General features: G+C 46.8%; 1 protein-coding gene across 4 annotated transcripts in view; it reads left to right on the top strand.

Moving 5' to 3' along the window:
- Nucleotides 1-5,055: 5,055 nt before the first annotated feature.
- MIGA2 (mitoguardin 2) overlaps nt 5,056-12,644 on the top strand; it is a 109,912-nt gene continuing 102,323 nt past the window's right edge. For 2 of the 4 annotated variants that reach the window (XM_085614018.1, XM_085614016.1), the window contains exons 1-3: nt 5,056-5,152; nt 8,075-8,319; nt 12,355-12,565. In XM_085614018.1, the coding sequence (XP_085470144.1) occupies nt 8,224-8,319; nt 12,355-12,565 (307 nt within the window). In that variant the 5' untranslated portion in view covers nt 5,056-5,152; nt 8,075-8,223. The remainder of the gene's footprint in view (nt 5,153-8,074; nt 8,320-12,354; nt 12,566-12,644) is intronic. The other 2 variants (XM_085614020.1, XM_085614017.1) reach the window with 1 other exon arrangement.

The following is a 12,644-nucleotide window of genomic DNA, read 5'->3' as shown; positions in this document are numbered from 1 at the left end:
TGTACACGGTACCATCCAGGCACGTAAGGGTGGGCACTGAGCTCTCCGACCCGTGGGTGGTGGGTACAGGCACCCATCAGGGTTGGTCCCTTTCACCCCAGCTATTTCCGCCAGCAGTTGAGCCTCTTGCATTATTGTTGTGCGCTGAGATGGAGCCGTGGAGGATCAGGGTGAGAGGCCCGAACCATGTGGTTTCTTTGTATGCGGATGATGCCTTGGTGTATATTCATTCTCCAAATGAGTCGGTCCCACTCTATATCCGGTTGCTGGATTCCTTCAGTGCGGCTTCGGGCCTACGAGATAATGCCCGGAAGTCACTCTGCGCTGTTATTACTATGCCGCTCATCTGCAGCATGCAGCCCACTGGTTTACAATTACATATAATTGGGAAAGGTGAGTAGTGGACTCTGAATGGGGAGGTGACTCCTTACTGCAATTACTGATGCAGGGGGAGGCAGGATCAATCATTCGATCCTTTACCTTGTCAGCGTGATGGCTGAAATCTGGGAGAGGGCTGTACGCAAGATAATTTGCAGGGCCCCCTTCAGTAGGGAGCTAAGGCTGTGGGACTAGGCACTTGTTAAATCACAGCGCAAGAGATAGGAGATTGATTGAAGAACTTTATTAAGTACATCCAAATACAGAAAACCCATCCACAGAGCAGGCAGGGAACACTCCATCCGCCTACACAACCCGTCTTCAATGATCAACAATACTCAGCTTCAAGGAAAAGATAATTATTGTTCAATCATCTTGGTACTGCAGGACAACAACTCTTTGACAATTTACCTGTGGTTCCTGCACCCAGTGGTGATGAAACTTGGAATGTTTTTAAAGAAGCCTTAGCACGCATGGGGAAGCAATATCGTGATGAACCATCTGTTATGGTAGAAAGACATGTATTTTTCAAACGTAAACAATTACAAAATGAGTCAATTGAGGATTATTTAGCAATATTAATAGTTTTAGCTGCAAAATGCAAAGGGCACATTTGTGAGGGTTGTATAGGTCCTATTGAGGTTAATATAATGGCTGACTCAGGTTCACCCATTACTATTTTAGCAGAAAAAACTTTTGAAAAATTGTGGTCTAATACCAAATTATTTCCTACTGATGTCAATCTTAAAGCATTTGGTGAATATGACATAATTATGAAGGGTTATTTTTCTGACATCATAGATTTTAAGGGAAGAGAAATATTTACTAAGATATATGTTGCACTTAATGGACGTGATATACTAGGATGGCAAGATCAAGCTAGCTTAGGTATAATACTTAAACCTGGTCATGCTGAACCTGTAGTTCTAGGAGAATGACCTGTTCCATCGCTCAATGTGGTTGAATCACACGATTCCAAGCTACAAGAGTTACTCAGTAATTATGCTACTGTATTTAGTGATAAAGTAGGATCTGTTAAAGGGTTTGAACACACAATTAAACTCAAGAGCAACGCATGCCCTGTTGTTCAAAAAGTTATACCTGTACCTCTATCAGTTGGAGAAGATTTAAAGAAGTTATTGGATCAGATGTGTTGTCAAGACATAATCACTCCTGTTGAATCTTCAGAATGGGTTGCTGCTGCTGTAGTCGCACACAAAAGTTCTGGGGAGATCCGTCTATGTGCGGACTTAAGGGTTCTCAACTGTAATATTGTTGTAGATTGTCACCCACTTCCAAGAATTCATGATATGTTGACCAACTTAGGTGGAAGTGGATTTTTCACCACTATAGATCTACGCTCAGCATATCACCAGATCCCCTTATCGGCTGAGTCGCAGCCCTTGACCACTTTTGTTACTCCGTTTGGAGTTTACATGTATAAAAGGATGCCTTTTGGATTGGCGTCAGCAGCCAGTATCTTTCAAAGATTAATGGATCAAATGTTTGTCAATGAATTAGGAATCCAAGCATTTCAGGATCATATACTTATTCATTCAGAAACTATTGATCAACATTTTGTTCTACTTGAGAAAGTATTAAACAAAGTAACAGAAGCATGGCATGACAGTGAATGTTAAAAAATGTAAGTTTGTCACACAAGAAGTTGATTATCTTGGTCATAATATTTCTGGTTTTGGGATCAGACATAAATCCTCTTTACTTGACGCCATTAGAAATGCTCCTACTCCTCATGATAAAGATTCATTAAGGGCGTTCCTTGGATTAAGTGAGTACTACGCCAGATTTGTCCAAGGTTACTCGTTATTGGTACAACCGCTCAGAAATGTATTGAAAAAGAATGTTAAGTTTATCTGGTCTGAAGATTCTCAGACTGCTTTTAGTTCAATTAAAGATTTAGTCATAAATGCCCCTGCTATTAAACCTTTCACGTATGGAGTGGAAAGTATCATCACAGTTGATGCCAGTGCAAAAGGACTTGGTGCTGTGTTGAGCCAAATAGTTAAGGGACGAGAATCGACTATAGCTTTTGCGTCAAGAACTCTCACCGAAGCTGAGCAAAACTATTGCACAATCGAGAGAGAGGCTTTAGCATGCTCCTGGTCAGTGAACAATCTAAAATGTATATTTGGGGAACTAAATTCCAACTGTATACTGATCATAAGCCCCTTATTTACATGTTGGGTGATAGCTCTTCTAATAAGGCTTCATCTAGATTAATAAGACTTCTAGCAAGACTACAGGAATTTCACTTAGACATCAAATATTTATCAGGAGGAAAAAATGTACGGGCGGATTGCCTGTCACGTCATCCTTTGCAATGTAGTGATGATTTGATAAAAAAAAGAGGATGAGGAATGTGTATTTTCAGTTAAGGATGTTGTACAGGGTTCAAAAATTTCTAAAGAAGTTTGGTTTAGCTACAGTGAGAAGAATGAATGTTTGAAGAATGTGAGGGAGTTTTTAGTTAACGGTTGGCCCTCTGATAAGAATTTGTCTCTTGATGAAATAATTTTTGCTCAAGTAGCATCAGAATTGTCTATATCTAATGATATTTTACTTCAACAAGACAAGTTTGATCCTCCCAGTGATCTTAGGAGCACCATAATTTCCTTGGCTCATGAGGGACATTTAGGTATTACGGCTACAGTTAACAAAATTAAGCAAACGTACTGGTGGCCAGGAATTGATGGGCAGGTTAGGCTCCATGTAGAAGTATCCTCAGTGTCTTTGTTCTGATAAGCATTGGAAAACTTCAAATGCACCTTTATGTCCTGTACCATGGTCATGTGGTGCTTGGCAAAAAATTGGTTTGGATTTTGCAGGCCCATTTTCTGTTTTTGGAAAAGATAAGAAATTTCTTATTGTAGCGATTGACTATTTTTCGAAATGGGTTTACTTTGCATTTGTCAACAGTGCTGACAAATTCTGTTATTATGTTTTTACGACGTATATTTTGTATTAAAGGTACAACTAAGGACGTGGTCACCGATAACGGGTCACATTTCGTGTCACAGGTAGTAGAGACATTTTTTAAAAGTGTTGATGTGAAACACACTCTTGTTCCATTATATAGCCCAGTGTCTAATGGACTTGTTGAGCGTGCGAATCGTATGTTGAAAGAAAGTGTACAAACTGCTGTAGCTAGTGGTTTTAATGTGCCTATTTTTTTTAAATCAGAAGATTTGGAATTATAATACTTCTCCTCACAGCACCACTGGTGTTTCACATTATATTCTTCTGAGATGCAGAAAACCTATTTCAAAATTGAGGCCAGGTTGGTTGTTGGAAAAGGGCACACAATCTTCTATTAATTTGACTAAAGTGGGTGAAATGGTTAAAAAAAAACAAGACATTTACAAACATGATTATGACAAACGTATGCATGTTAAAACTAAAGTGTTTGTTCCTGGCGATTGGGTCCTTATCAAAAAACCTATTAAGGTTACGAAGGGACAGTCTAAGTTTTCTTCTCCTACTAAATTGTTGAAGGTTTCTCGCATGGCTGTTTTACTACAAGATAGAGGATGATGGAATAAAAATGCTCTTGTTAAAATCACAAAAAAACAAGCTGATATTATTTGTAAAGAAAGGAAATGTAATTCTACAGATAAAGTCAGCAATTCAGATAGAGATTGGTATGATGTTGGGGATTTAACAAAAGTTTCCACCAACTTTGATTTAGTACCGTGAGAAATTGCTGGTACTTTCCCTTTAGACCGAGGAGATAGTAATTCTGTTTCTTCCAGTTCAAATGTACAATTCACAAGTAGAGTAGAGTTGCCATGGGAGCGGATGGTGATGAGAAGTCCAGAAGCAGCAACAGGATTAGGACAACTCCAGTCCGATTGAGAGATTATGTCATTTGTTTAGAAGTTTATTGTTACCTGTAGAAATGTGTAATAAGTTTTCTTGTTTATTTTATAAAAAGGGGGATATGTGGTATGTAAGATACTTATAGTAAATTAAGCTTATGGCTTTAAGGAATCTTGTGTATGAAATCACTTGTATGTCTAGTAATGTATTCTAGAATGTGGAGTGTTTCTGGTATTACTTGTCAGGCTCCTGTTCTAGACAGTCGTGGGTCAATTTCCTAATCTTCTTGTGGATTTTACATACATTTTGGCTGTATCCTTTTTATTGCCACTCTACAAGTGCGCAGGACTGTTTGGCCGCCTGAGAGAAGGCTGTCCAAGCAGTCATGCACACGTCAGGAGTGTAAAGCACTCCTCTCCCTGCTCGGGCAGCCACTCACTTCAATCGGAAAAATAAAGCGATAGTGAGTGAGTGGTGTCCTCCATTAGGGCGCTGCCTACCTCCCTACCCTGCCTTTGCACACCCCAGGGTTCAGTGAGTGGTGTCATCCATCAGTGAGTGGAGTCCTCCATCAGGGCCCAGCCTACCTCCCTACCCTGCCTTGGGATGTTGAGACTTCTGCTGGACCGCGTCTGTCTCTTTAAAAGAAGGCCCGCCCTCTCTCCAACAACCCGTCAGTCAGGATGCCGTAACCATTCAGAGCTCCCCGTTACCCGGAAGCGCTCGCTGGACTTCGGCCCTGCGGTGCAACACCGGGTGCTGTCAGTATTATCATTGGTTGGAAAATGAATCTTGGAAATCACTATATTTTCCTATTGGCTGAAATCGGCGTCCGTCTTCTGCAGGTTCCTCCTCCTCCTACGGGCGGCGGAGGGTTTGGTTGCGCAGCGCGGAGGAGACGCTGCCCTTCGGGGGATGGAGGGTGAGGACAGCCAGGGTAGGTGAGGGGCGTGACGACGGGGAAGAGGGGCAGCCAGGGGAGCAGAGGGACAGCCTGGGGAGCAGGAGAGGTTATGAGGGGAGCAAGACAGCAGCCAGTAGGGCTGAGAGGCAGAGGAGGGGGTATGAGAGGGTATGAGGGGTTATGAGGGGAGCAAGACAGCAGCCACTAGGGCTGAGAGGCAGAGGAGGGGGTATGAGAGGGTATGAGGGGTTATGAGGGGAGCAAGACAGCAGCCACTAGGGCTGAGAGGCAGTGAAGAGGGGACAGGAGAGGGCATGAGATGAGCAGGAAGGCTGAGAGCCAGAAGAGGGGGCATGGAAGGGCATGAGGTGAGCAAGAGGGCTGAGAGGCAGAGAAGGAGGGGGCAGGAAAGGTTATGAGAGGGGAGCAGGAGGGTTGAGAGGGAGAAAAGAGGAGCCAGGGGAGGTTCATGAGGTGAGCAGGAAGGTTGAGGCAGAGAAGAGGGGGCAGGAGAGGGCATGAGGTGAGCAGGAGGGCTGAGAGGCAGAGGAGGGGGTATGAGAGGTTATGAGGGGAGCAGGAGGGCTGAGAGGCAGAAAAGAGGGCCAGGGGAGGTTCATGAGGTGAGCAGAAGGGATGAGGCAGAGAAGAGGGAGGATGGAGACGTTTTGGGGTGAGCAGGAGGGCTGAGAGGCAGTGAAGGAGGGGACAGGAGAGGGTATGAGGGGAGCAGGAGGGCTGAGAGGCAGAGAAGGAGGGGGCAGGAGATGGTATGAGGGGAGCAGGAGGGCTGAGTGGCAGAGAAGGAGGGGGCAGGAGATGGTATGAGGGGAGCAGGAGGGCTGAGAGGCAGAGAAGAGGGGGCAGGAGAGGTCATGAGAGGTGAGCAGAAGGGCTGAGGCACAGAAGAGGGGGCAGGAGAGGGCATGAGGTGAGCAGGAGGGCTGAGAGGCAGAGAAGAGGGGGCAGGATAGGTCATGAGGTGAGCAGGAGGGCTGAGAGGCAGAGAAGAGGGGGCAGGATAGGTCATGAGGTGAGCAGGAGGGCTTAGAGGCAGAGAAGAGGGGGCAGGAGAGGGCATGAGAGGTGAGCAGGAGGGCTGAGGCAGAGAAGAGGGGGCAGGAGAGGGTATGAGGTGAGCAGGAGGGCTGAGAGAAGGAGGGGCAGGAGAGGTTATGAGGTGAGCAGGAGGGCTGAGAGGCAGAGGAGGGGGGGCAGGAGAGGGTATGTGGTGAACAGGAGGGCTGAGAGGCAGTGAAGAAGGGAGGCAGAGAAGAGGAGGCAGGAGAGGTTATGAGGTGAGCAGGAGGGCTGAGAGGCAGAGAAGAGAGAGGGGGCAGGAGAGGTCATGAGGTGAGCAGGAGGGCTGAGGCAGAGAAGAGGGGACAGGAGAGGTTATGAGGTGAGCAGGAGGGCTGAGAGGCAGAGAAGAGGGGGCAGGAGAGGTCATGAGGTGAGCAGGAGGTTTGAGAGGCAGAGAAGAGGAGGCAGGAGAGGTTATGAGGTGAGCAGGAGGGCTAAGAGGCAGAGAAGAGAGAGGGGACAGGAGAGGTCATGAGGTGAGCAGGAGGGCTGAGGCAGAGAAGAGGGGACAGGAGAGGTTATAAGGTGGGCAGGAGGGCTGAGAGGCTCTGCTTTGTGGTAAATGTTGGGTTTGTAGGTAGGTGTGTGTTCGCTTGGCTTTTGGTATCCTGATGCTGTATTTATTTTTATGTGAGGTGCTTGCTGAATTTGTGGCCCTATGTAGTCAGAGCATGGTTTTGTGACTGCTGAGGGGAAGAAGGTTCTTTCTGTGTACTGTGACTGTAGGACGTTGTTGCTGCAGGTCTGGTGATTTGTGGATTTCGGCGTATAAGTTGCTACGTAGATGTCTTCCTGGGCTCGTGGCTGTGTGAATACACTTTGCTAGAGGTTGTGTCAGGGTTCTGACTTGGATTTGTATGCTTTTAAGCAGTGTGTGCCTGGACTTTTACTTGTGAGAGGATTGCAATGGTTTGTATCTATGTGCGAGATTACTGTATTGGGGTTTGTGAGTTTGTTGTTGTGTTTTGTAATTGTGTGTAGGATAGTTTCTATGATTTGTGCCTTTGTGTGAAGGGACGGTTTGTAGTTGTGAGCTCTATGGCTGTTTAAGAGCTGACTATTGGTTGTAGCAATCGAGGCTTTATGTCTGTTGGGTTTGTAACTTTGATTGATTGGTTTGCACTTGTCCATGATGAGACGTTGGGAGTCTGGGGGCTGTTTTGGATTTGGCTATGTACAAAGGGGCAGATTTATGACGGCTGGCGCATCCCTGCATATCAGCAGGGATGCGCCAGTTATTATGCGCCACAGCTGCGCCACCATGGATGCGCCGCATTTATAATGCGGCGCACCATGGGGCAAAAACGGCACAGATGCGTGACGCATCTGTGCCGAAAAGTGGCGCATTGCTGGAGTTGCGTCGCAAGCGCGACGCAGCTCCAGCAATGATCTGGGGGGCCCTATCTCTACAATGCTGCGTCAATCCTTACGCCTGCTTCAAGCAGGCGCAGGGTTTTGACGCAGCATGGGCCTAAAAGTGACTGAGTGAAATCTTGTAGATTTCACTCAGCCACTTTTAGGAGGCGTTCCTGCGCCGGAACGCCCCCACCTGCCCTGGAACGCCTACATGTGGCGCAGGGCTTTACAACGTGACGCATCTGGGAGATGCGTCACGTTTGTAAATATCCCGCACCATGGCGCAGGATTTGCGCCGCTGCTGCGTCACAAAAGTGACGCAACGGCGGCGTAAATGAGGCGCAAGTCAAACATAAATCTGCCCCAAAGTGTGTATGTAGAAGTCCTGCGGCTATATGCGACGTTACGTACTACTTTTACTGATGTCTTGTGGCTGTGCTATGGTCCTGTGTGGTGGTATTGAGTTTGCAGTAGACTGTTTTGAGACACTGTAAGAAGATAACTTTTCCCTTTCAGAGTCTGTGCTGGTGACTCTGTTTTCCTGAACCGTGCAATCTGGGATGAAGCTGTTCGTACCAGCAGTGTGCACAGGGCAGAGATATTGCAGTCTTTCACAGCCTTCTTGCTGACCAACCTGTGCACACCCAGTGTGCCCGACCCTCATCATGGCATTTAGGAGAACAGACGGTGTCTCTATAATCCAAGCACTTGCAATGACTGTGGCAGAAATCCCTGTCTTCCTGTACTCAACATTTGGACAGGTGAGAGAAATGTATAATGCTAATCTAAGCCTTCCTGCTCTCTCTGTTAAATTGCTTTTCTCTTTGCAGTGCTTAGGTAAGGCAACCTGGATTAACACATTACTGTTTGGGTGTTTGATGATGTCAGAGGCTTAAAGCTTGCTTCCTTTTCTAATTTCTCTGGTTCATGTTCAAGTAGATTGAATTTATCATGATTACCCTTAAACGTTAAGTTACTGATCTACTAGCCGCATGAATGACTCTAGAGTTTTCCCACATTTGGGCCATGTTTGAAGACATATGTCTGTGAAGCTTAGAACGTATTGATAACATGTTTTGTTGTGTTCTGCTTTCTTGGCCTATCTGTGTTGTCCTTCTTCGATTTGTAGCATGGATGCGATTTCAGATCCTTTATTTGACAGTGAGTTCACTCACAGTCTTGGCGAGGTTCTCATTCGTGTCATTCTTGCTACATGCTTTCTAATTATTTTCAACTTGTTTGATTATTCTCCTTGTGTTCTTAATTGTTTGCCTGTTCTTCATCGTTCTGCTCGCTCTGTCTGCCTGTTCTGTGTTTGACTGTTCTTTGGTCATGCACACTTTCTGAGTCTGCCTGCCCACCTGTGCCTTGTGTCTGCCTGCCCAAATTCACCTGCTGTGTCTGCCCGCACTCACTCTCTGTGCCTACATGGCTGTCTGCCTGCCCAGTCTCGCTCTGTGTCTGTATGGCCATGCTTGCTCTGTGTCTGTATGGCCATGCTCGCTCTGTGTCTGTATGGCCATGCTCGCTCTGTGTCTGTATGGCCATGCTCGCTCTGTGTCTGTATGGCCATGCTCGCTCTGTGTCTGTATGGCCATGCTCGCTCTGTATACCCATGCTCGCTCTGTGTCTGTATGGCCATGCTCGCTCTGTATACCCATGCTCGCTCTGTGTCTGTATGGCCATGCTCGCTCTGTGTCTGTATGGCCATGCTCGCTCTGTGTCTGTATGGCCATGCTCGCTCTGTGTCTATATGGCCATGCTCGCTCTGTGTCTGTATGGCCATGCTCGCTCTGTGTCTGTATGGCCATGCTCGCTTTGTATACCCATGCTCGCTCTGTATACCCATGCTCGCTCTGTATACCCATGCTCGCTCTGTATACCCATGCTCGCTCTGTATACCCATGCTCGCTCTGTATACCCATGCTCGCTCTGTATACCCATGCTCGCTCTGTATACCCATTCTCGCTCTGTCTGTATGTCCATGCTCGCTCTGTGTCTGTATGTCCATGCTCGCTCTGTGTCTGTATGTCCATGCTCGCTCTGTGTCTGTATGTCCATGCTCGCTCTGTGTCTGCCTGTCCATGCTCGCTCTGTGTCTGCCTGTCCATGCTCGCTCTGTGTCTGTATGCCCATGCTCGCTCTGTATACACATGCTCGCTCTGTGTCTGTATGTCCATGCTCGCTCTGTGTCTGCCTGCCCATGCTCGCTCTGTGTCTGCCTGTCCATGCTCGTTCTGTGTCTGTATGGCCATGCTCGTTCTGTGTCTGTATGGCCATGCTCGCTCTGTATGGCCATGCTCGCTCTGTCTGTATGGCCATGCTCGCTCTGTCTGTATGGCCATGCTCGCTCTGTCTGTATGGCCATGCTCGCTCTGTCTGTATGGCCATGCTCGCTCTGTGTCTGTATGGCCATGCTCGCTCTGTGTCTGTATGGCCATGCTCGCTCTGTGTCTGTATGGCCATGCTCGCTCTGTGTCTGTATGGCCATGCTCGCTCTGTGTCTGTATGGCCATGCTCGCTCTGTGTCTGTATGGCCATGCTCGCTCTGTGTCTGTATGGCCATGCTCGCTCTGTGTCTGTATGGCCATGCTCGCTCTGTGTCTGTATGGCCATGCTCGCTCTGTGTCTGTATGGCCATGCTCGCTCTGTGTCTGTATGGCCATGCTCGCTCTCTGTCTTGCTACTTGCACTTGCTGTATGTCTGCTTGTCTATGCTTGTTCTCTGTTTCTGCTTGCTAATGGACAGACAGAGCATGTTCTCTCACTGCTCATGTCCTCTCTGCGCCAGCCTCTGTCTTCATGTTCTTACTTTTGTACCCACTCCCTCCACTTCTCTGCCAACTCTCTCTACCTGTTCTAATGCTCTTCTGCTTTCACTCATTTGCTTGCTTATTTGATCACTTTCCTTGTCTGTCTCCGTACTTTCTATTTGTTTTCTCTGTCTTGTAGTTACTCACTCTTTATTTTCTCTTGTGTACTTCGTCCCCCAACCCGACATCACCCATGCTCCGTGCTGCTGTCTCCCTTGTGTTCTTGCCCCTGTGTTGCTGTCTTCCTTGAGTGATGCAGTATGTTGGGAACCCTTAAGAAGTGCCAGAAGGCTACCTAGCAGGGCTTTACCACCATCCAGATGCAAGAGTGTGAGGGCTTGAGCAGAAGTGCTGAAGAATAAACAGTTTCACTTTCTTTAAAATAGATACTTAACACCAGTCTGTCTGTTTTTTGGTACTGTGTTCCTTGTGGGTGAGGTTGGTGTCGAGAGTGGCCTTCAGTGAAAGTTTGAAGCAGTCCAGGTTCATATCATGAGCTAAGTTTGTCAAATAACAGAAATTATGGATTGGTTGGGCTTTGCTTTAGGTCTGTATGATGTGCAGGCAGGCTTGAGGCATTGAATGTCTGAAGCAGAGGAGACGTTTACGTTTAGTTGTGTACTGTAGAAAATGTTCCCTTCCTGCAGGATCACCCTGGATTTTTCTCCTTTTGCTGGACCCTATATTTTTGCTGGTTTCAGAATTTTATGCACTTTACACAGCTAACCAGTGATAAAGTGCTGGTGCTCCCCCATTCAACATGGCGAAATTGTTATCCCCCTGACTGTCATGTCTAACTTAACCTAGTTATGGTACAAAGGGTACACAGTTAAATGTCACAAGTGGACTGCAGCACCCATTGTGCAATCCATTACAGTGACAGTGCAAACATGTTTCTGGCCTACCATTGGTAGCCTAGATGTTGTCGTTTTTAAGCTGCAAATTCAACCTTTCCAAATAACCCCTTACACACACAAGTTGAAACCTTTATTTTAAATATTTATAAGTCACCCCTGCGTAGGCCCTATTGCCCATAAGGCAGAGAGCCTGGTATTTATAAGTAGGACATACAGGCATTTAATGCAGTGTCAAATCCTGCTTCATCAGGCTGCTAGTTTTAGATATAACACTTAGCGCACTCTCCCTTATTACAGGCAGATGTTAGCTGATACCTGGGCGGGGCCTTTCCTTTGTAAGGACCCATGCAGGCTCCAATCGTAATGTTTCATATTTTGACATTAGTGTCAAATTCTACTGGAGTGTCAAATCCTGTTTGATAGACCATCTGAGGTTTTGCATATAACACTTATGCACTTTGAAAGGTGAGAACAGAATGCCAAAACAATTCTTTTGTATGTACTGTCTGGTTGCTTGAAAACCTAGATTTTATTGCCAGACCTGTGCCTCTGGGTTTATTGAGGGTACAGTGGACACCTTGAAACTGTATTTTTGTTTTGAATGTGGGAGGAAACTAGGATTACCAAAGTACACCTCCCGCCCTCGGGTTAATTTAGTGACTTTGAGGGGTCACTCTGACAAGGATTGGGATTACTTCTTGAGGTGGGTAGTCGCCCACCCCAAAAATAATCCTATCAGTGAATCTTGATATTGTTATCTGTGAATAGAGCACTAAGCGACTCCATGTTAAGATTAAAATCGGAGGGGACGGCATGGTACCTTGGGATACTCTGTAGGAATAGGGATCATTTGGGACTTGGAGGTGCCCATGTTAACAAAGTGGTGTTGGTTGGAAAGATAGGATTCCTCTCTCTCAGACCTCTGCCTGTGCGTGCTCTCTCTTTGCTCATTTCATTAGGTCCCTGCCAACTTCCTTTTCCTGCTGTGCGTCTCACTCAGCCTGCTGAGGGTGTGGTTTGCTGCTGTTTTGGGCACCATACTTTTCTCTGTCTGTTTACTTTGCCCATCTCATAGCTTGTTTATGCTCTTCCCTTTTCTACTTGCTAATATGCCCTCTCTTTGCAGTCTGTCTTCTCCCAGCTGAGGATGTCGCCAGGCCTTCGGAAAGTGCTGTTTGCCACAGCTCTGGGCACTATGGCGCTTGCTCTGGCTGCACACCAGCTGAAGCGTAGACGGCGTAAGAGGAAGCAGATCACCCAGGAAACCGAGGGGGTGAAGCCACTGGCCATCCCAGCACCTGTGCTGCAGGCACAACGGGGCTCCTCAGTGAGAAAAGGTGAGGAGTCGTTCTTGAATGGAGGGATCAACACTTCGCCTCAGCAATTAGCCTTCAGGTGATGGGGGTGAGTGGGGCA

The sequence above is a fragment of the Triturus cristatus genome, chromosome 1_2 (assembly GCF_964204655.1).
Source record: "Triturus cristatus chromosome 1_2, aTriCri1.1, whole genome shotgun sequence".
NCBI classification, from domain to species: Eukaryota; Metazoa; Chordata; class Amphibia; order Caudata; family Salamandridae; genus Triturus; species Triturus cristatus.
Note: the sequence above shows the minus strand (reverse complement) of the source record. Positions and strands in the feature narration are given on the sequence as shown.